The sequence below is a fragment of the Varroa destructor genome, unplaced genomic scaffold, assembly GCF_002443255.2.
Source record: "Varroa destructor unplaced genomic scaffold, Vdes_3.0 BEIS01000004.1, whole genome shotgun sequence".
Lineage (NCBI taxonomy): Eukaryota > Metazoa > Arthropoda > Arachnida > Mesostigmata > Varroidae > Varroa > Varroa destructor.
The window spans coordinates 15639496-15664228 of NW_019211457.1; the positions used below are offsets into that span (position 1 = coordinate 15639496).

General features: G+C 41.6%; 2 protein-coding genes across 14 annotated transcripts in view; one reads left to right on the top strand and one right to left on the bottom strand.

Moving 5' to 3' along the window:
* Pkc53E (Protein C kinase 53E) overlaps positions 1 to 24733 on the bottom strand; it is a 247332-nt gene that overhangs the window by 186119 nt on the left and 36480 nt on the right. For 8 of the 10 annotated variants that reach the window (XR_015325533.1, XR_015325532.1, XM_086985903.1 and 5 more), the window contains one exon: positions 4080 to 4146. The exons of 1 other annotated variant lie outside the window; for it this stretch is intronic. Coding sequence is in view for 6 of the 9 variants with exons in the window: in XM_086985903.1 (XP_086842029.1) it covers positions 4080 to 4146 (67 nt within the window). In the remaining 3 variants the exon portion in view is untranslated. Of the gene's footprint in view, positions 1 to 4079; positions 4147 to 7426; positions 7990 to 24733 lie in introns of all 10 variants that reach the window. One more of the 10 variants, XM_086985901.1, reaches the window with a different exon arrangement.
* LOC111248703 (uncharacterized) overlaps positions 1 to 24733 on the top strand; it is a 62252-nt gene that overhangs the window by 30039 nt on the left and 7480 nt on the right. For 2 of the 4 annotated variants that reach the window (XR_002672655.2, XR_002672656.2), the window contains exons 2-7: positions 771 to 872; positions 3361 to 3588; positions 14484 to 14698; positions 16353 to 16458; positions 17072 to 18158; positions 18525 to 19714. Coding sequence is in view for 2 of the 4 variants with exons in the window: in XM_086985921.1 (XP_086842047.1) it covers positions 771 to 872; positions 3361 to 3584 (326 nt within the window). In the remaining 2 variants the exon portion in view is untranslated. Of the gene's footprint in view, positions 1 to 770; positions 873 to 3360; positions 3589 to 10300; positions 10482 to 14483; positions 14699 to 16352; positions 16459 to 17071; positions 18159 to 18524; positions 19715 to 24733 lie in introns of those variants that run through there. The other 2 variants (XM_086985921.1, XM_086985922.1) reach the window with 2 other exon arrangements.

Genomic DNA, 24733 nt, shown 5'->3' on the forward strand with positions numbered 1-24733 from the left:
TTCTGGCCGTTGCATTAGATGCTGTCCCCACGAGGGTGCAGCACTAACGTATTTGCCTACAATACGTAGGGGTGCTTAGTAAAGTCGTCGACGTTAGAAATCGGGGGTGCATTTTTTTACTGGAAGAAGCCAAGCCCCTGAAAGCAATGCTTGACTCGCAGAACAAAAGTGGAAAGCATTTTTACCGAGTCATAGTGCATTAATGCCTTTTTCGCCTCTATATTGGACACGGCTGCGTTGGTGCGACCACGGTAATAAACATCTTTAACAGTAAAACAAGAGTGAAAAGTAGACAATTGTGATTAAGTATAGCTTTAATTAGCCTCCATTATCGTTATAGAACCATGAGAGATGAACCATTATAGATCAAAATCATCTGAACCGAAATAACAGTGTTCAGCTAGCGGACGTGAGCCTATACCTGCCACACAAAAACGGCCAGATGTATAAAAGACTAACAATAGGCCCTGCAGCCTCGGTACTTGTCAGTTGCCATAGGCCATTGTGTTACCCTACACATGTTTCAGACACAGATATCTGTACTATAAACAAGCGCTATGACAAGTCGACTAGCAAATGGGCGAGTGTACACAAATATATATGTACACGAACACATATCAGCAAGCCAAGCACTCTCGAAAGGACAGCAGGTATTGCACACTGACGCAGGCTCTCAAAAGCACCTGTTGAACGAGTATCCATTCGAGCCCATAGAGACAGGGCACTGTTTACTAGCTACCAGGCTTTCGCCTTCTGATTTTTAATTTCAGATGACGGAAACAGTGTGTGGCGGATTGAGAAACATTCGAACGTTGAACTGAATCATCGCTTCGAAGGCAAATCTAAAGGGTCGAGAGATTTCCACAGCTCAAGTGAGTTATGGAAATTGTTTGACAACTAATTCCTTTCAACAGAGTGTTAATGATGACATATAGACGAAAGAGATGAAACTGGCGAGGATTATACACTCTCGAAGAATTTCGGCTCTTTTTTTTTGGTAATTTTAATTTTTACACTCATCCTGTATGCGGTAAGCTAGCATAAAATTTTTCGCTTGAGAGATGCCACTTCCCCACTCGATATAATCCGGTAGCTAAAAATACACAACACGTTTCGAGCTGTGCAATTACAAAGTCTAGCAAGTTTAATCCTTCAAAGGCAAATGCTGGAAAGTTTCGGGTTTTTTTACGGAAAAACATGCTCGTAGTGCATCGAACCGCAGCATAGATAGATATCGTGTGTAGACTCACTAACAGGAGCAAGAATAATAACCAGCTCTGAAGACGATTTTGATACAAAGGAGAATTAAAACCTCTTCAACACTTCTACGTGGATTCGATGGGCAGAACGTATGACTGGTCAAGGTGTATAGCACATAGCCTCGAAGTTTTGACTCGACTCCAGGATCGTATGAAAGATAATTGGCGATTGCTTTTAACAGGGAAGTAGCTAAACTAGAGATGCCGATTTTACGACACCATTTAAAACTCTGTGAGCTTGTGGCTTTTATTGCTGACATATCTAAAGCAAAAAAATCCATCATAGTCGTCTCACACTCATTGTACAAATAGCAGAAACATGTCTACGGCTAAAGACAAGCAGAACAAAGGCAAAGCATGTTCTAGCGAGTTGAATGTAGTGTATTTTCGTTTCTCGATAGGTTTCCTTTACGGTTTCGAAGTAATATTAAACTATATCCCGAACCAAAGCCCAAGTTTCTCAAGGGTCCAGGGTTTAGCGGGTGAGAGTCCCACAGTATCAGACAAACAACACATTTGTGAAGTCTGGTCTGCATAATGCATTTACCCTAAACCTCCTTAAAAAAAGAAAAGGTTTCCCTTACGGAAAGCTGGCGAAAAAAATTTCTATTCTGGAGATTAGTAATCGAAGAGTTACTTTCTTACCCTTACAACTTGCCCCAGGTAGTCCTTGAGACTTTCTGCTAATGAAGCTGAATATACATTAACTTTCGAATCATTGTCATTGAGATTTTTTTAGTATTTATTAATATCTCGTTAAAATTCAACATGTTGTGAATAATAGATCTCTCTTATGCAGCTATACCTTGATTTTTAACATTCCCTAATAGTGAATGATAATATTATAATTAATATTTTATACCTGCCTGATAGAAATTAGCTGATAAAAATCCTAATGTATACACTTTATTATTATTATTTAATTATTAGTATTAAAACAATAAGCTTAAACTAATCAATTAACAGGATCAAACAGGCGCCACTGGTTGAAACACAATTGAGAATGTAAACATGGCGAATCGAACCACAACCAGTCAGCCTGCCGCCCACACAGGCGAATCAGGAAGGTAAGATTAAACGATGGGCTCTTTTTTCGTGCGCCCCTTCTCCCTGGGGGATGGTAAAAGAAACACATAGAACCTTGGATAGTGAGGAACGAAAAATCGGTAGCGACGACGGTGGCGAGCAGTAAGAGAGACATTGGTTGATTTTACTACCGCATACCCCCCTCTTCCCCTCTCCCCAACTGCTTGAGGACTAGTGCCTAGGCCTAGACATTTGTATTCATTCGTTAGAATCGTTCCATCCGCCGCCCGCTTACTTCACCCACTTTGTTTACTTTTCCCAAAAGATTTGAATAGTCGACCATCCTGTCTGACTGACAAGCTCATCAGACGGGTGAAAATGTTCCGTGGTTTCAAGCTCAACCGGACGTTTATGCCGCTACTGGCTTCATGTTTACTATTGGTAACCCTGCCTCTAGCAACGGATAAGCCATCGTCCAATGATCTATTTATCTTGTGAAGTGAATTGTCCTATCTGTAATGCCTGTTTTAGCGAGGTGGAAGGCGTTGTATCAAAGGACTAAGAGCAAAATCAGCCAAGCTGCAGATCGGGAGTATGGAAGGCGTGTCCGACCATGGCCAATTCTTCCCCGTCACTTGATCGCTGCCTGAAAATGCCCCAAGTTATCGCCTCCTGTAATCCTTTCGCGTGTCCTTCGGCGTATAAATTGCAAGTGGGATTGATCGATTTATCGGCTTGAATGAGCAAATCATCAAACCTGGAACTATGGCTCATTCGTATGTATTTCTGGATCCGATAGTGATTCTTCAGCAGTTTTCGCCTCTTTCAAAAAGTAGCGAAGCTTTCCTTGTGACGAGAGTTAAGCCGAAAGACGCCTCGTAGAAGTCGCGGAGCATCATAAACCAAACAATTTCTGCCGAATTGCACAGATGCCGTCAGTTTACTTATATATCTTTGAATTTAGACCTGGGACTTTACCACATTATTTAGTCAATTCAAAATTAAAAATTCAGGCAGGCTAAACCCAAATTAATGTATTGTGCTTCTCTGCCATGTCCAATACATGCTTATCTAGTGCTGAGGTCGATCACTGGTGCCATAACGATACGGATTGAAGCAGCAAATTTCGGCCTTGGAAATCCAGGTCTCACGGAGCACAACGAAGCGAGCAGATTTCAATTGATGGACACGACCTCGCCGTTGTCGCCGCCAGCAACGCCGAGAGAACGAAGGGCGGCAAGGTCCTTAAAAAGACTCGCAGCTTCTCGTATTCCAATGCGCGTAAATGGATATGGATAGACCGGTAAGAAAGGCCAAACTTCTCTATAGCCTCCCGCATCTTTAGTGCATACATTCAGGAGTCTAATATGGGCGGATACAGCCATCTAGTTATAATGCTACTTACTTGCGATCTCTCAGTTTTATTTTTTTAAATTTAAAGCTAACAAAACACAATTTTAACTATCTGAGTTTCGGCTAATAGCTAAGCCAATGCATATTTTTATGTTTTTAATTTTAATTTAATTAATTAATAAAAAATTATGTTTTGTACCTTATTTTCTAAAGTAGCTGAAAATCATATTTATTTCAATAGCTAAGGGAAACAACGTATGCCGTTGTCGTGGCATCGTAGGACAACAAAAACGTAAGATCGTGCATTACCATGTCGGTGTGATATTTTATTTTAAGAAGCTTACAGATGCGTTCTCAGACTCTCTCTCCATATTTTTCTAAATTTCGATCTAGTCCGAGCAAATTATTATATATTATTGCTGTTGCTGCCCACTAACTTACTGTTTAGAAGTTTTATTTAGCCGCAGTAGAAGTTCAGATGTAACAACGATAAGCGGTTTCACCTCACCTAGAATCAAAATTGCCTATTAGTGAAACACAATATTCTGAAAGTAATCATAGTTTAAGAAAATGATCACGAGATGGCAGTATTTTTCGTCCATCCGATAGCAACACACATGAGAAAATAAATTATTTTATAGTATTTTTTTCCTATACGCTCAATAAGAAATAATTTGTGCATCATTAGATTGGACTCACTTTCCTTGAAATTTCGTTAACCCGTTTCCCTTAATTTTTGGATAAAATGAAGTGAGAACGTCCGCTCGGACGTATGCGTCTGCTGAAGGCGTATTAACAGCGTACGACAGCCCAGCGATTCCTGAGTCGCTTAAAATATCGGCATTTCAAACCAAATGTTACATTTGTAATGAAGTGAAGGGTTGCCGGAATCGTCGGACTTGTACCGCATCGATCTCCATTCAAGATTCAGTTACATTATAAGATCTAGATTGATCCCAACTTCTATGGTGCTTCTTTATTACGCCAACGTGCTTGAAGGAGGCTTCAATGACCGCGTACTTCCCAGCAACCAGGAGACGTTGAAGCCATGAACATAAAAGCTTCTCGCAGAGCCTTTCAGTCGCAACAGAATATTTCGCTATTGGGACGAGATTCGCGTCCATATCGATGTGTTTTGCTTTCGGGTTATCTCCGCACTTTATCCAATTGAAGGGGTGTCCTTACTTAAATTGGTCCTAACCGAGATTAGGCACCTTGTCACTGGACGCCAAATGAGCGAGGTATGGCTAACCCGAACCTAGTTACGAATCCTATTAGGCAGCGCTGACGCTTCGTTCGGCACTTATATTCGATATACCGGTATACAAAACAGGAGGGCATTATGGCTGTATGACGTATAGTTGTTTGCATGATAACTATATATATATATATATATATATATATATAACGAGCATGCGTCTTGCCATAAATCCCAGTGTATGTAGTGAAGATCCAACATTGATCCTGACATCGAAAAAAACAGGGGGTAGAGCGCTCGTCGTTTGTCGTGCACGCTGTTCGATGAAAGGTGACATTTCGAAGTACTCTCGGACATCTCTGATGCAGGCAGATACTGCAACGGCCACAATGCAGTTACAGTATTGAAGTTCGAGCTCTAAGCCGATCTGTCGCCACTCTGAAAGCAACGGTTCTAGGTCTTTACAACGCTAAGTTGAGGAAGCTAATCTGCGTGTCTCAATCTGATTATCACTCCTATCATTCGTTGTCTATAATCAGTTTTACTGCCGACAGCGTTGATCACTGGGAAACGAATCCATTCTATGCCAGCTATCAAAAGACCGATTTTTTACATATATTCATAATTACTTGTAAGTAACAGACACATGGATGATACCCCGTTGACATCTTAATCGTAATCTGTTACTAGCACTAGTCAGCTATCCCTTGTAGCTAGTTGCGTGCCGTTATTAACTCGACGTTCTGTACGGCGTCTAATCATTTTCTCAGTACCCCATCGAATTTTAGAGTAAAAAGACGTACCGAACTTAGCCTATACCAAATCTTTGCTAACGTCGAACCCAGAAACTAGCTAGACCAACAAAAACATGTTTATTTTATGGAAAAAGATGTATTCGGGCTTGCTATTCAAGTAACTTGAAGTTAGGGAAGACATTACATGGCAAACGGTACGGTGCCATCACCTTGGCGCATAACAGTGAACTACAAAACACCTGTCATTAACTAGTTGAAAGTTTAAACAAGTTTGCCTTTATACCGTATAGGCAGATAAGTTTCGAGGCCGCTCTCATCGGATGCATCTTTCCGCCTCAGCAAAACGGTATAGTTGTAAAATAACTGGCATTCGATTCAACGCTAAGCTTTACGATTTTTACAAATAATTAATGTCTATCGAGCCGGGACGCATACCTCTGTTAGAAGAGGGGCAGAATTAGCTATAAGGGGCATAATTCGTCGAATTTCGGATATCTGCATCTCACGGTAGCGGACAGTCCAGTCGGCCATAAGGTGACTATTAAACCAGTATGGGCAAAGGAGAAGGTACTCTACATAGAACCTATCTGAAGAGTTCTGTAAGACAATGGCTTCGTATGAATGAGAATGACATGTGTAATAGAGTTAGGATTAGATGAATCGACTGGACTGGGCGGACTGCAGACGGACTTCAGATTTCATACACGTAGAAACATGCCAGCCGTACTGGGAGAAAATGATTGACTTCACACCGATGTTACTGGGGTCGCGACACTTGTAATGTGCTTTACGATTCAGCGGGTGCGAGCTCTCAGAAGATGTCCGACGACGACAACTGCTGCTGCTCTGCATGCATGGAAGCTATGAACTGACATAAAGTGCTAAAGCTTCCATTGAAGGCTTTCCGTGCGAGCTCAGTTTAGGCGAGCACTCAATATCGCATACAAAAACACACTGATGGTCCAATGACGATATTGACTAGCTCCGACTGTTCTTCACTTATTGACCATCGACATCCGATGGTTTGACCGACGCGCTCTGAAGCCGATTTGCAAACAGTCAAGACGATAACGGGACATTGTGGCTGTACTAAGCGGATGTTGCTTTGTTCATGGCGTAGTCGAAAATTTGTCTATTGGCGTTGATGTGACGCCGTTGGGAATCTCGTGACCTTTTTTCATTGCGCGCTCTAGCGACTCTGGAGTTTAGAACCTGTAGATAAATTAGTAATCTCCCAAAAACGTCGTTGCGTTTTCGGCAGAGAAACGATACACGGCCATCAACCGTCGGGTTTCCGACGAGTCAACTAGCTTCATGTAAATAAGTCTAGCCTGGGGGGTCGCGGACGCGAGGAAACGCGGCTGAAGTAAGCACTCTAAGCTACAGCAGCGACAAATGCGTCGAGCGTTTAGCGGCCGCTAGTGGTCAATTTGCCGATCGTCTGCTCTTTTTTTGTCTGCGGGAGCCATTAACGTTACAAAAGATGTCAAGGTCTTGGAAGTGTTTTTGTAGCAACGTATTTAAATTGGCGTAGAAAACAACGTAAAGAGAGGAGAAGGGGTTTAAAAAGAAAAACATCATCGAGGCAGTCGCCACTTCTGCTATCTGTTGAAATAAATTACATCTGGTTGGTTTCGATCCTGTTGAATGCGCGACCAAGACAAGCAAGACAAGCCAAGACAAACTTATTCAAGTTTGTCATGGCTGGAAAGGACAAATTAAGCTTCTAGATCAGAATTCTATCCGAAAAAGAACACTGTCCGTCAAAATAAAGTTTACAGGATTAGATGTACAAATGTATTATTGGTTAACGAAAGAAGGAATAGATAGCTTACCCATTTGGATGCATGCATAATAGCTATTAGATGTACTTCGCCAGTGAAGAAACGTTGTTGTGGAACAATTTACAGTTGACAAAGTTCGGCCGCAGCCGTCCAAGTCTACCGATAGCACGATGTATGTCAAATTGATATAAGGTATAGCCCAACGGCTTTTTTCTTCATTGTTGGTTCCAACCTGTCGAGCTTATAACACGCTTCCCAATAGACATTAGATCAATGACTTTGTATTGCCATTTCGCCTGTTTCGTGCGTTGCCTTACCATATTTTTCCAAGTCTACCGTAGCAACAATAATTCCAATCTTCCCACACTAAGATAGCGACTGAGCTTCGTACGCCTGCGTCCAGGTAGTATCCCTGGGTGCGAGCCAACGTATCAACGTATTCTTGGTATATTTTGCTCGCCACTGATTGTAACCACTGCGTTAGTCGAAACGACGAAGATCAGTGGACTGCTCTGGACGGTCCCGAATGTATCGAAAGGTAAACTGATGTCAGCTACGATCACTGGCGTATCGGCTACGCATGTATGCATGAAATCGGGGTCTAGCTCTAAAACCTGTCAGATTCGGGAAGTAAAATTGATTGCAAGGGGTTTTCAGTATTGTTAAAGTCATTCGGCCTAGGACAATAGACGAAACGTACCTGTTGCAACTGGGCAGCATCAGATCTAAATCAAATAATCAAGATCGCGTTAAACGGCTTACGAATCTGCTGGCTAGTCTTGTTACAGTAGTATATTCTGCCAAAAGCAGAATATTTTTCGCAGCGTCGACAGCCTTCGACTACGTCCATGGCTACGTAACAACAGCACCTCTATTGCGTTTTCAGCGTTCGCAAGACTACAATAAGACTTAATTATAAAAACAAACAAAAAAAATAAAACTTCCCCCCGTTGGTTTCGTTCAGATTAGCAGCAGTCGATGATAATAATGAGACCCAGTTAGGTGGCGAGCATAGCACTGTAAACTGATAGATGTACAACAAAATGCCCCTCCAATGAACCTAGCTGGGATCAGGTGGAATAACGTTTGAAAGCTACGACCATCGCTGGTCGCTTGTGGTAACACTACCGTAAAGGCTTAGAATAAGAAAAACGATTGAATCTAGTTGTTCCTGCGTTACGCTCATATGGGCAAACCCCTGCTGACTTTTGCATCCTTTTGTAGGGCAAATCTGCAGGTTATTTACCGTCCGTATGAATCTACACGGACAATGTAATAGAGCTGGAAGTCGGCAGTGATTTAGAATGGGCATTTAGAATTAGGCAGAATGTTAGTTAAATTGGCAGCACTATGTGCAAGGTACACCGATTGTAAACGTTAGCGGTGATAGGGGCCAATTATCGATACTTTGTTTTTACAATTGGTCGTTTAACGTAATCATACGTTAGGTATCAAAGTCTGCGGGATCGGGATCGGTTCTTACTGCAGTGCGGAGGGTTACGATAAAACACTGTCGATCACAAAAAGCAATACGTTAATTGTTTCGAATTAAGCTTCAGTACTTATTTATGTCGGTTTCTTAAACATTACATACATAAAAACAACGGAATAGTGCCCAGCGTAGCTCCAACGAAAATGACCATGGAATTAGAGAAGGAAATATTGAAATAGAGCAGCTTGAAGCTAGCGAATATTAATAGCGTACGTATGAATGTGAAGCAGAAGGTCGGACGGGTGCAATTGCCCAGAAAGGATCCATTAAAAATCCCGTAAGGCAGTTATCCACATCCAACTTTTACATATTCTCATTTCCTTTGCCATAAAGCTGTGCTTTCTGCGGCCGAAAAGTGTGACGCCGGCTACATCAAAGCTTTGGAAGTACCCACAAAGTTCAGAGTCGATATGAAATCTGCTAAATATTTGAATACTCCGTATACTTTAAACATTGATCGTTTTTACCCGATATGGATACACCTTATAGGAACGAAAAGTTTATCTCGTTTAACCTAGTCATTATAATAAGGCTAACAAAATTGGGAACGATGGTCACTTGCCGGCCAGTGTTGCAATGCATCTTTTCGTTCGCAGACGTCAAAATGGACATAAATTTAACAGCAATAAAAATGTAGGGCGATGAAAATTGGCAAAAAACATGTTCTTGTAATTTCTAAAGGGTGTTTTTTTTTTTTTTTTTTGCTTATTGATGTATGTTATTCCTGAATCGAATGATCATCTCATCGTTGTATGTTTGAGGACAAGCAATATGGCGGTATGACTTCTGCCAGCTGGCAGCTTGTTGCCCAACGTCTGATTGTGTGTATAAGCGAAAAAACGGGCCGCAATTAGTAGCGAATCTTTCCCGACGTGTCGTTTATTGTATCGAAATCATATTTGAGTATTCACTACAATGTTACACAATCAAACCCATATATAACTCATTTGTAACCTGCAACGCTCAGGGTCGCCTCTAATGATCTAGCCTTTGTGACGCGTAAATATCGACCACGAACATCGGACCTCGTAATAACGCCGCGGAATTTGATCAGTACTAATATTAGCTAAATACACATGTTTCTTTCTCTGATCTTTTTCTCGAATCATTAAGTTGCTAAGTAAACGTATTGCCTGTCAGAAATAGCCTGATGTTTGAAGAAGGAGGAGTATTCACTTATTGCTATTGTTGCTGGCTGGATCGATTTCAATTTTATTTTTTTTAATTTTTAATTTCCCGTTCCAATAGGCAAATCTCACTATATTGTATTTGTTTTGTTTCGTTATATTTTGTCTCAGTGGTCATGCCTACTGCTTAAAGCCGTCTAGTGCCAATAAATGGATCTCAGATCAATATTTTTTTTATATTATTTCGTTGAGATCCTACGTCTAGGGTAGATTTTCACAAGTGGCCTTGTTTTCTTTTGCTATTAGGAACTGCGGTAAAATGCTGTACTGCCTTTGTTGTATGCAGCTTCGTGCAACAAGGACTAGCCTGAAAAAAGGTCACTTCTACGGGAGCGGTAGATGGGAACACTGGTCGCCTGGACAAACAATTGTCCCAAATGCACAAAATGATACAAGAAGCGCCATATTGAAACCAACACCATAGAATAAAACAACTGCTGCTTTTCCTCTATGGGGTGCACAAAAATCATTTATTTAATAATCATTTAGTTAACTTTATGCAGTTGGAACTGCATCGAAAATAGTCACACTGCCGTATGCGTCAACTGGCATTGGCACGTACGAGCATAGTTTAGAATTATGACTTGAAAGGTTTCACAATGCGTTTATTCACGCTTTGGTCGAAAAGCGGTCCTCGCACAAATTCAGGCCCACACAACAGTACATAAAATTCGCACATTCTCAATTTAAGGACTGCCTCTAATTCGCCTCTTCCTGCCAGGATATCAAGTAGACCCTTTATGCACAGAACTATAAACATTAATAGATCCCTTAATAGAGCATTAAATCTGATTATTGTATGGATGAAATGTGCGCAAGCCAATAGCACACAGAAACGAGACCGTTTATAGCAGGACGAGTCTTCTCAGTACATGCGTAGCTCAAGGTGAGCCTTTTTTCGTTGCATTTTGCCATGTCACACACTTTGAACAAATTATCACAAGAGGTTCGACTTCGAAAACACTAACCAGACCTACCATTTACGTACGTACACGCAACATCTTCAGAAGGCGACGAGTCAAAATAGAGACATCGTTTTGCAGTACCAGTGGCCATCAACAGGTCGAACAGGCACAGCCTTGGCCTAATTGCATTACAAAGTGGACTTCCCTCTTGTTCCATTTAAAAAACCAAACACCATCTAAGCGACCATTCGCTACAACCTTTTTCGAATCTCCATCCAATCCTGCCTGCAAAATGTAGCATGGCCTTTTTTTTATACCCGTTTACTGAGCGACTTACCTATGTAGCCTATCGAAACGTATATTAGTGAACCATATTTTATAAGCCTAGAGGCAATATATTAATATATCATAACAATATAGGAAACGACTTTAAGGTAAAAGCTAACAAGGTGGCTGGCATGTAGCAAATAGCCCATACAAGTTTATGGCTTTTCGCTGTCGTCGTAGTTGGCTTTTATGTCTCCGCTGACCTCAGGAATTATGATCACCACTGACTGCCGGAGGCAGTGACGCTTTAGGAGGACAGCGAACAAAAGGCAAAAACGAGAACATACTAGATACCCGAATTTGCAGGTTGCGAGCGATGAAGGACCACTACCGAGAATATTATCATGAAGACAGTTCTGGTCGATTACAGTTAACCCTGATCACACAATCAATGCAAAACAGTTGACGCTTACGCTATACACAAATGGACGATTCGAGCAAGCACGTACTCGTTAAATCTTTTCGATGACGTCTTGCCCACTTGAGCTCTCGCCTTCCGTCCCATAAAAATCCCATATCTGCATAAATACACAATGTGACAATCGACAGAAACGGCAGCCGTAGATCTATTGGCAATGCTACAAGTTTACTGAATATTATACGCGGCCAGTTCAAAGAAGACCGACTTTTTTGGCATATAAACGAACCGACGGCCGACGGTTGCGAAAAATGTGTCACGTAATGCTCCCACGAATTCATGAGTTTTGGCCTTACTCACGTATTCTTTGGCCTGCTAGTTTAGATGACACGGTACAGATTGGATAAGGCAATCAGATTTTTCGGCCTTAACTGCCTATGGCCTGGCGAAGTCGCGTACCAAGCGAAGTTCTGCTTTCATATCCGCTAGTCCCTTTCAGTGCATTTCTGTAAGAGACGTTGAGCTGTTCGACCTTCCAGAGGCTGCAGGCATTTTTAGTGCGAGGACTCCATACCTACATATCTGTTTATGTCGACCGTGCAACTGGGTTTGCGATACACTACCAGCTGGCGTGATGGAAATAGGCTTAGAAATGGTTCAATTTCTGTTCGGGTAGAAGCCCCAGTTTTTGCCCTCTAAACAGCTTGACCTTTTCGCTTGCAATCACAAACGCCAACAAAGGCCATCAGCTAAGACGTGATAATACGTTGAGCGTTGCAACGGAAACTATAAAAGTTCAATTTATTATCATTATGTAGATAATATCTGATTTCTACCGCAACGCAAATGACGGACGTCACTCTACGTTGGGCTAGTTTAAGTTGGTAGTGCTAGCTACTGGGTATACGGATGGGTAACGACCTAAATGATTCATTTGGAGGAATCACGAAGCCCTACTCTGCCCGAGTATAAAGTTGTTCACCTGTGTTATGGGTTTAGAGCTTCGTATCAAAATATCTATTATGCTGCTATATTTACGTAATAATTTCAGTATTCTGTGATTATTTCGAATCAGACTCTCACCTGCCTATGCCATTGACACTCACCAATAAGCAGCTTCTGCTTTTCAGAAACCACTGTCTATTTTTCATCCCAATTGCCCCGAATCAATCACCTCGAGGTTTCCGGATTGGCTATTCCCTCTTTTGTTATTCCCTCTTCGCGACTAGTAACAATAATCTAGCGAAATTCACGATCTTAACAAACAACGATCGCGGAAGATAGGATAGATTTCATTATATAACATCTCCACTCAGATGTAACTTTTCCATTAGGTGCTTGTCGTATTTTACATGGGCTCTTTATATACTAAACAGAACAGAGTATGTTCCATGAAACACACTGGTCGTGTCGGTACGAACCCCTTTGCTTATATTCTATGGTAGCGCGTTGGGTCAACTCCGACGTTCGGAACGATAATGGCAACCTATTCTGTGTCTATACCTAGCAGTATGTGGGGTAGTTTCGACGACTCACTTCTTCAATGCATAGGTCACATATGGCACACTGAAATCAAACTGAACCCAATAAAATAGGTCGGGTAAGTGAAAAAATTAGATTAAAAAAAACGATGCCAACGCCACAGAGATGAAATATGACGGCGATTGTTTAAACTGGACATATACGTTTAATATTCTATAAATTCCAGGCTGCAAGTAATCCGTCTGAGGCAGTCCTTGATGCCAATATTTGCAAATAATTTATTTAGATTATAGATGTGCTATTAAGTGGCACCTATGCGTGTCGGCAGCGTCGGCTGTGAGGCGTCTTTTTTTTCGCAGTGGTCGAGACCCAGCTGTGGGTTGACTAGTCTGCTTATGGCTGCTACTATTAAAGAATCATCAAGTATCAAGATACAAAAACGTACGACACTCAAGGTAGCTTTCGCTGGTTGTAGTACGTCGCCCGCGTTTCTATATATCGATCACTTTATGGTTTATTTAGCACTTTATGATCCCTAGATGTAACATTTGCTCACCACACAACAGCGTCTTACTTTCTCATAGATTTCAATTCCGACACACACTCGTTGCAAACATTTCGAATTCATCCGATAAAAACAACGCCGAGTGATCAATGTCGGCCGTGTGATTATTTCAATAACCTAGGCTTTTTTCGTCGTTGTTCCTCTATCTTGGAGTGCGATCGATCACGTGCACCCCTAAAATATCTCGTCCATTTGAACTACTGAAAAACGGCTACACTGAATGAAATTTTCTATTGGAATATACGGAAACAATACGGATCTGAGACAACGGCTTTGGACGTTTTATGATAGTTTTTACTCTGTTTTAGCGTTGTCTCATAATACAACAACTAATGCTTAAACCCTACTGTACGAAACACACAAATATTGTCTACAAAACATTTAAAAAAAACAAAAAAAAATTTTTAAAAAAACAAAAAAAATAATAAATAGAATAAGTGAAACGTGTGTTCTTGTCCAATATATCAGTGAACAGGTAAGAATATTGCAGTCTTGTTACGCTATTGTCTGTCGCCAAAAGCCGTTCGACACCTAGGTAATATATCGCTTGCGGTCAGAATCGAGGAGTGTGTATTGGTCACATGATAGAAACGTAGTCATTAAGTAATTACACCTGATTTTGTGTTGCTAGAATGCCGTATGATGATTATGCTGGTAGCCTGCCACCGTGGAAAGCTTGTCTATTGCCTCCGCCTGTCTACCTAACTGTTTGCTGTTTTTGCCAGCGCTGCGGCCAACACTTTACTTCTCTACCCGGCATTAGTACACGCTATTATTTTCCTCTATTTCTAGGTTTGTTAAAAGCTGTAGTGGCTAACGAATTGCTAAAAGACGCATGAAAAAGCGTATAAGTTACCTAGCTACCGCGCCAGCCAGGCAGGCCGTGAGCGAGACGACCAGATCACAGCGAACGTCGGATCTTGAGCGCGGACGTGGTTTGAGTCTACTACGAACGGCAAGCATACAGCAGAACGTAAAATGTAATACATTGCCGTTCCACTGATAAGGTAAAGAAGGTCATTATGCAATAATAAGTAGACTATGAATTAGCTAATGCTCACTGAAAATCGAGGAACATATTTGTGTAAAGGGAAAAACGGCAGATTGTCATGACTAGTTTGAAAAAAAGGGGCATGACATTTATAATTCGACCGCTAATCCCCGCGAGTTTCATTGAAGGAGGCTCTTTGAATTAAACAGAAGATTCCGTGTGCATAGTCCTACACTCCGCGTTTTGCTGTCGGACGAAATATATATATATCGCCTATGTGCATAGTACTATTCTACTATGATGCTAGAACTAGGCCCAGTCGTCCTGTAAAGTCCTGTAGAACGTAATAACCCAATGGAGCAACGCCAAACAACACGAATATTCAAGACGTTGGAGTAAGCGGATAACTACAGTGTTCGCTTGAAGTTTTTTCCTCCGAATTTCTTATGTTTTTCTCTCCTATTTCCGCGCTGCGCCGGTCATTTCGTGTTATTCTTATTATTTATCCATTTGGGTTAGTTTTTTTATCACTGCCGTTACAAATTCGCCCCGCCCGAGTAAACATTAACCGAAAGCTTTCGGCCACAGTCCGAAACAACAATTTGCTATTACGAAGCTCAAGCGTTGAATGATTTCGAAAGTTCGAATTTATTTTTACGTTCCGCTTTTTGTCAGCGCTGCTCTTTATGTTGAAATATTGCGATTCGTTACGCAGCCTGTAGCTGTTGAGCTGCATACATGCCAAAAGGAATACAGTTACTATCCTCCTTGTGTCCTTCTCTTCCTTATGCAGATCGCTCCCTTCCCCCTCGTAATCTTGTCGAGGTTCAAGCAGCTGCACCAAAAGAAACGCTGTCACCGTCGACGGACAGAATGAGGGTCATGGCTGAACCAACTTCTTAATGAAAACCTGGTTTTTCGTTCTATTTCCCTCGTGCAAAATCTATTCGACCTCCGACGTGCGACAAAGCAGCTCCGAGAACACGCAACATCAATTCAGCAGCTACGGCAGTAGCGCGAAAAGAACGAGTACATCGCTGTGGTTGTTTTTTTTTGGCTAACGTAGTAGTGAACGTGTTATCTGCAGCATCTCAAATTAGAAAGAATAGGCCGAAACGCATAGGAAGAAGAGAAGACGAACCAACATGGAGCAATATAGAACCAACGAACGTCGTTGATAGTCAGGCAACGCTAACGACGCGCGAACAAAAGATAAAGTAAGCGTAGAAAAAATGGATGGAGATGTAGGTCAAAGTTTGCTTGGCAAAGTTTGACAACGGTAAAATTGACCCACAGAGGGAAAACAACTTACGGGAGCAGTGCATTTTCCTAGAACAGAAGAATTAGTGGAGACAGAAGATCCCATAGGACAGCCTATCGGAGCAATGTCCTACCCAATATTCTGACAAGACGGACCATGTCATCGGCCTGTATCAAAAACATTTAATCGGCCTTTCGGACGGTTGTGCCACCCTTGGTACTTGTATGCGTGTTCTGTTGGGAACAGTCACTTTACTTTCGAAAGAAAAAAAAACAACCCCTACCTAGCGATCTACTTAAGTCCTATTATTTCGCTATTATCGTAGTAGGTCACCCTGTTCCGTCTATCGGGAAAGGTGTATTAGGTCAATTCCACAAAATAAATTCTTGCCTTTGTCTGTTCTTTGTAGGTGGTCGGCTATAGGAGCGGAAACTAAGGGTGTTACAGTCTCTTGTAATATCAGCCAACAGTCACGTGCTTGAATTAATTCTTAATTTGCTTAAAAGACGTAAATTGTATGTAGCTCCTATAAAAGAGTACTTCTGATATAAGCATATATGTTAAAATGTATACTGGTTGTAGCATTATGTACTGTAGATTCATGTTGGTTAATATCAGAACCAATCATTTTACAATATATTTATGTAAAACAAATGCACAACGAACCTGTGTGCGATTGTCCTATTTTTTGGTATTGGGCTATTCCATAGCCTTCATTTATCCCTCAAGCAATGCATCTATTTCATAGCATTAGAATTATTCAGGTATAGTATAACCAGTTCTGCAAGTCTTCGTCATTGTTAATCATAGTATTACAATTTTTTTCAGGAATTAGAAAAAGTGCCCTCGCGGCAAAACGTCTTTGTTGCACAACGAAAGTATAACTTTGTTCCAACTTTGTTAAAGTTGGAAGAAAGAAGAGCATTTTCGTATAATATGTAGAAATAATCTTAACGCTGCGGTATTTAACAACTCTGGTCTTACCGGAGAAGAACCATTACCGTTGATTGATTCACCGCTTGTCAATAATAATATATTGCAAAAGATATGTATAATAAGATAATATAATGTAAGACCCTGTCCTTTCCTACAATAGAGCCGGTATTTTTACATACAATTGTTTTCCAGGATCTCCTCTGATCCCCGCAAACGCTCCTTCCCAGGCTTCACTTCCCTCGTATGTTAAAATATCAGTAAGGCACTGGTACAAATGTATCAAAAGAAAAGAAACCAAAAGGGTACCTCGACACGATATTACCTACCGTACACAGTATACCGCATTCAACAAACGACGGTAAAGCCATTCTTCTCATCTTCATCTTTATATCTGCACAATAGGTTCCTGACGTAGAGCTCACCGTTCGAGCTATTCTTCTATGTGCAAGCAGACACAATGACGAGTAAGTGCATCGTCTGTAGGCCATGCTGAGCCAAGGCCCGGCTAACTGTCCTTTGTTCTGTCCAGTATACAAGTCCACGAATGTACACGAATCCCACAAACAGACTTTACCCAAAAAAATTACGAATGTTTGCCAGTATAATAGACAAGCTGGCGGCAGCAGCAGCATCAGTAGTAGCAGCTGCGTGTGACATGCGATAACAAAGGACAACTATCGCACCGGAGACGTATCTGGCCTGGTCAAATAGAACGTTTCTGCATATGAATTGCAGGGGGGTGAAGGGTGTTGTAGCAAAATGATATTTCCACGTACAAATGCTGGTTCAGGGCAGTTTGATAAAGGTTGCTCATTACAGGTGGACTAGGCCATCTTAAGGTGTCATACAATAGCAGCAACACACAATAACAATAAAGACAGTAAAAGCGGCTGGTTCAGAGGCGGGGATCGATTCTTGATCTGTGCCAGTATCTGCCACTCTTTATAGGTACCTTGACTTGTACAAGTCTTCTAAACTTGCTTGTAGGTCTCTCCTTGTAGGAGGGTTTGTGAATTTGTAGGCGAGTGGCCACGGGCGCATAAGCAACCATATTGGCTACAAGAGATATCGGATGGCGTGTGGCACTAGTACGAAGTATTGGCATCTGCTAGAAGAACTTGTACTCCTGTATGAAGGCTACCTGCAGCCGTTGCCCTAGGCAATACTTCTAATCAGAGCTGTCCTGACGAGCGCAGTGAGCTCCAAGGCGCAATCAGCGCGGTAGATCTGGATAGGTGGGCAACCAACGCTGGGAATGAGCACTATTGATCGTGAAGAGGTAGGAATACTAGGGTGAAACATGATTAGAAACACTGTTATGGAAATTGTTGTCACAGTAAACAATAACAGCTCGTTTTTTTGGTAGCTGATTACACAGTATTTGTTCAATTGTTCCTATATCCAATGGTAGAATCGCTGGGCGGCATTGTCGATCAATGAGCAACGGTAACTAATTGTTACATAATCGCCATTAGAGAAACGGTTTACATGCTTCAGCCTTGTTCTAACTTACGGGTCATCTTAATGAGTTGCACTATCTACATTCTACTTCTTGCTATTCAACTGGTAATCGCTAATGGAAAGAAACCGTAATTGAGTATAAAAATCAATTTAATACTTTTTTTTTTTTCTTTTTTGTTTGCAGATGTTTCCGTGCAACAACTATGACGTGATCAAAATTCCAGGGGGTTTTTACGATAAGACTTATGTTGATGCTCTATGCACTAACTTGGTTCACTTCTGACGGGTGAACGTTTGCTAAGCACTAGTAAAGCCACTAATATAAAAACTCTCTTGGCTCTGTGAGACAATAAATTGACTCGGGCGTGTTTATCAACGAAACGTTGGGATAGGTGGTAGTTTGGGCTCAATCCGGACGTCGATAGACTTTACTTTGTGTTGGGAAAAAGCGTATTTCTGACATTTTTTTTTAGAGTAAAGACGTTGCCCCTGTAAGACAGTGCAGCAACAGTGACCTGTCAGCTACGAAACCTAAAGGTGTATGCTAAGATAATGGACAATCTCGTTTCGTGTTGTATGAATCAGCCATTTAAAACAGCAACCCCGAGCCGGACGCTAGGTCATTGTAGGTCGCAATATCAATGAGCGGCAATAATTTCAAAATGGTCGTACGGGTTGAAAGTGAAGCAACTAGTTATTGATGGTTGGTATATCGTACATTGTACGTGCTGCATGTATGCAATCCATATATTAGAACAGTTTATATTGTAAACGGAGAACAGGTTAGAGTGAGGTATGTTCGCAATACGAACTTGAATTTCTAAATGAGATATCTAGTAAAAGTAGGTTTAAACATGAAGCTATATGATTGATGGGAAGCAGCTTTCCTAGTCAACGAAAACCCTATCTCTGATTAGGTAGCGAAGAGAATTAACTGCTATATTATACTGCCGCGTCCATTGCGGGACCGAAGCACGTTAGGAAGAACCATCTCAAACAGAGAAGACCAAGACGCAGTAAGCACACTCAAGGACAGCTTAACTTAGACATTACTATTAGGATGTTTATTAATACAGCCAGATTGAGCTGAGGTCGTTAACCATGCCGTGCTTTCGGATAGCTATTGCGTAGACGAAATAAAAGTAAACAAGAATTACATCAAAATTTGATAGAAATATTTGGCCTAATTGTCAAGGGAAAACGCCTGTTTTATGTTGACACGAATAGAGTCTGTTAGCTTGGGCCTAATGAATCGATTCCGGTTCTCTATAACTCGGATTAGCTTTAGCTGATCTTAACAGAAGCAGCAATAATATATTGTCGGACGTTTCTGCAGAAACGCTAATAAAGCAAGCAACCAAACCTGAGATCATACATGCATGTAGTATTTTCTACTTGATACTACGCGCGGTCGGTAGCATGATATATCTTGGCTACTTCAGAATAAGCCATACACGTTAGCGAGGCATGTGTACGAATCTACCAGTCCCCACTGGCGACGATGCAAGAATTAAGGTGCTTTAAAATGATTATCTCAAAGGGAGAACCTTCTCCCACGGTGTAACTGGAAGGTAAGTAGCTATAGTATTTCCCGCAGCCACGGGCCTCCCTCTTGCCAGAGGATTTTTTATTTCATTTCGGACAGGTTTCATTAATTAATTGTCGTGCGGATGTTTGATGGCCGGTCGTTAACCTACGACGACAAGGGCAAGGACGAGGCGCGTACTCCCAATGCCCCGGCTCAGTGAACCCTCCAGCTACTTCCTGCTTTCAAACGCAAGCTTTTATTTATGCACTAATCGATTTCCATTTCCATTTATGTTCTTCTTAGGCTAAAAGCGAAATCAATCAACAAAGGCTTGAGCTCTCGAGACTGTTTTTAAGTTCGGAAGTTCTTCACTTGGAACAATGTAAGTAACGAAAAAGAAGAGATCCACCGGTTGTGCCATGGATGGATATAATAATCCAATTATGGCCATTGCGCTAAACGTTAGCCATTACTGTTTCAACATCCCATCCAGTGAGCGCGATATTTTGCAGCTCGGAATTTCAAGCTTGAATTTCGAAATTCGGCATAAACGAAATGTATCTGTTTTCATTTCGCTGGGTCGACGTAGCTCGTTCAGGACCTTTATTTTTGGCCATAGGAAAAAATTTTGCGTCTATACATTTCTTTACATAAAGGCCTACACATGGTTCACTGTAGGTGCCTATACCACAAAGCTTCGTTTGAGCGGCTCCTAACAAGGAGGCGCGCGTAATAGTTCGGTAGTTTGACCCAGCCGTTTCAAACATCCATACTCGGACATGCTACTCTCTCCAGCCGTGCGTCCCGCGTCCTGTCCTTGATGGCAAGAGGGATATTTTCTCGTTTACCTAAATTGTAAATTTTCCACAGACCTTGAGAAGCGGAGAATCTCTCAGGACTGGAAGAGATCATCTGCAAAAACGACATTAACGACGATTGTCGCCGGTATGAACAGAATTTCGATACGAAGCTGCTAATGCGGATTGCAGTCTCTGCCATAGCTCAGAACAGGGTCACACAGCAGAGCAGAAAGAAGTTTGGCTACAGTAGTAGGCACCCACCGTTCCCAGACTCCTGTGTCTGCCGCTAGCGCTAAGGCTGGTCGTCATTATCCATAGCCCTAATAGGCGAAAACTAACGACACCTTGCTAACGGCACCGTGGCGAGAAATACAAGTAGAAAAGATGTCGCGGCAAGGGCACGTTCAGTCGCAGAAGGAAAAGATCATGCGCTTGGAGCCAGTCATCTTTGTTACGAAAAATTTGCTTTACAACATTATCTTCTGCAGCGGAGTCGGAGAAGTAATTTAGCAGCAAATTACTCATCACTTCATCAGCGCTGCTTCCGAGTAGCGAAGAAGAATGTGTGAGACCTCGGACTAATACCGTGCCAATCGTTGGGTGGACGATATCGCAAAACAAAAAAACACGCGCAGGATTTCGCCGAGATCACTGAGGTATGAGGTGGGAAATGAAACTATCTATCTTCTAGATGGTTTGTCATATGTCTCGCCCATACGATTATGGCTGATGGAGTGTCTGTATTGTAATTTTCACGAGAAAATGGATCGTGGTTGGGCAGCCAGAACGAGAGGTGGGACTAATCCCAGAATTAGGTTCTGTGGTAAAAACGGATAATCGAGAAACTGGCTAGTGGCTGACTCGTGCGTGGACGCTAATAACCTACTTTTACCTTAATGGATCACAAAACATATACTAAACCAGCTTCCAATATCGACACTATTTGATTTACTTTACCCATAGATGCATATGTATACTTTATACAAAGTGTGATAGAGGGTTGGAAGGAAAATGATTAAGTTAGAAGATTCTAGCGAATTCAGCCGGAAGAGCAAACCTGCTATCTAGCTTCAACGGCGAAAAATACGTATTTACACACCTGATTCAGCTAGTTCACAATGCAGTCTACCCCATTGTATATAGACTCTATTATATGGTTAATTCCGGTTCCTGCACACATACTATGGGTTACATTGCACAACTCTACCGAGTGGTTTCTACCAAGACATTCAAGACCACGTCACAATCTAGCTCTCGTTTTACGGAAGAAAGCTTTGCAACGAAACATCACCAACGTGAAAAGACATACAGCGACGGCGACTACGAGCGGTCCGTATGCATTCCCCTTTTCCGTGTATGGTGTAAAGAGATGAAATACTTGTCTAACGCGTAAAAAGGAACGTTTTCTACTGCTTGCAATAAAAATTGCTAGCGATATTTAACCGTCATCGAAAAGAACCGGCAGGATACTTCTCATATATGGGGGAAAACAGGAGAAAAAGGCAAGCCCCGGCCTGCGACTAACTAGGTATCAATATATAGCCAGGCACTGTTCACTGTCGCCTGTCAATGTCCATGCTTTGATTCAGAGCGCCTTGAGCCGCCTCGCATCTAGCAGGGAAGAAGCTTTACAATACGATCTCATGGCACAATTTTTATTTTGTTTTTACTGTCACTTGCTATGCCGTAAACTTACAGTTTACGGCATAGCAAATGGCCCTCATCAAAAACCTCACTCAAACTAGTTAATTTTTTCCTACTTGTTTTTTCCGTCCCCTGAGCTGCTTTAAATTGGCGAGTATCGATCGACAGGAAGGTTATCACACACCAGCTTGTATGTACATTGATTCGAATGGAAATATTCCTAGCTCGGTGTTTTGTGTTAGTATTAAATGCGATGTACTTAAAGGCAGGTCGAAGGCGAGAAAAATACTTGAAAAGGGCGGGCCGTAATGATTAAGGTTCAGTTCCAGTTGAATAGTAATTTCGAGATTTCGAATAAACGGTACAGTTAATGTTAGTTCATGATGAAAAGTACATATTAGAATCATTAAAACACAGCGTACCATTTAAAAACATTGCACCCTTCACAAACGTTCGTTTGGTCACACAATTTTAGATCATCAGGATATATGAAAAAATCGGATATAAATCACTTCCACTATTTTCATATGAACGTTATAACTATTTTATATATATAAACTATAAGCTATTAGTGATTAGGACGTAAAAAGAACCTTCGCGGAGAGAGAGTTCGGTATCAATATAACTGATCTCAGCTATCAGACATTTAAAAGCCTAAGCTCGGTCAACAGCTTCGAATGGTACACTTTACCGAAAGCGTTCGAAAAATTGAAACGTACACAACCAAAAACCTTCTTATTGTTAATATTGATGGCCTAATCCCGCTAACTGTGTAGCAATAGACCCTCCCTTATAAAGCCAAGCTATTGTATAGTTATGAACCTTAGTCCTAATGGTACCAACCTTAGTCCAAATAAAGTCAGCATGCTGAGCTAACAACTTCTCAAGCGTCATGTACTACTCCCTAAGCAATTGAACAACGGAGCTCTGTTGGTTTCACTTAATTTTATTCTTGCTTCATAGGTTTACCTAATTTCTGTCTATCTATTCCCTGTAGCATCGATTACATTTCCATTTTTAGAAAAGTTACATATACGATGAACGGCGAATAGATGCTATCGATTTGTCATAAAGCCGATACCATTATGGCTGAAGCAATTTCGAAGCAGGGTGAAATTGGTGCTAGCCGCTCGGTGCCATCATTTTTTCGCTTATGTAACTCCATCGGAGTCCTTTTTGTCAAGGTCACCCATCTTGCCTATGCGATGGTTTCTAGGACGAGAATTTCAGAACAAAATTAGCCAATCAGTTCTCCGATCTACCCTCGGTCCTATAAAAAATGAGAAGGAAAGTGTGTATATATAAAGGGAGAGAATCTAAACATCGGGCTGCTGGTTCGAAAGCCATTTCGAACTATGAAATAGAGCGATAAAATACGTATATCCTAAGAAGCGTAGCAGACTTTGCCTATTTCCGATAACATCCAGAGCCAAACCGATCGCTGGGCAAGAAACGAACGGATCGGAAACCAGCCAGCCGGCCGGCCGGCCAGCCAGGCCCGACAAATATGCGACGTCTGTTACCGTGGCACTGCTGCCAGTGAAAACTACCGTAGCGGCGGAGCGTTGGCAGCTCAACTAAAATGCGCAGAAATTCTGCAGACTAACCGCTGTCTGAGGTTGAAATGGTCGCAACTGGAAAACTCCCGAGGTTGTGTTATGTTTCGGTGAAAAGTAAAGAGACAGAACGAAACATATGCCAGGTCCAGCGTTTGGACGCTAGAAGCAATATTCGGGCGGAAAAACTTACGGCGAAACAGCTGATACAATAGTAAATGAGGTGTGCATGAAGTCTACCGTAGGCCGGCTTCAAGCCAGTGAGATATAAAATAAGAAGTGAATTAACAAGGTGGAATCCTTCAAAATTACGTAGAACACTTGGTGAGATTAAGGCAGCTAAGACGGATATAAATACACGGGGCAAGGGTGCAGGGTGCATTGGCTGAAGATTAAGTTAACTAATAACTGTTGTAATGGAAGGTAGAAATCTGTGGAAGAATGGTTGGCCGGGAGATCTGTTAGGCTCGTAAATTTAGTGCAGATCAATATCTATTTGGCACACAAACTTTTGTTTGCAGCTATAATATATGGTGTGACAGAGCTCTTGGGCACAATAAGGAAAACTTCGCTCCGAAGACGCCTGGAATTGACAGTGAAAATCGGCTCTCATAATTTATTTTGTCAGAATCAGTTTTTGCTTCATCTCTAATGACGATTACGAGGTGGGTCAAATAATAGTAAAAACCAAGCTTTGTACCTAGAAGTTACTCACTAGAAGGCTTTGAACTAGTTGGTAGCTTATTTGAATTCAGACAAAAAACTTGCATGTGGTGTAACATTTAACAACGCTGTCGTTCGCCCAACTCTCCTGAATTAGAAGGTCATTAAGGGAACCCAAGGCCATAATTGGCAATTTCAGTTC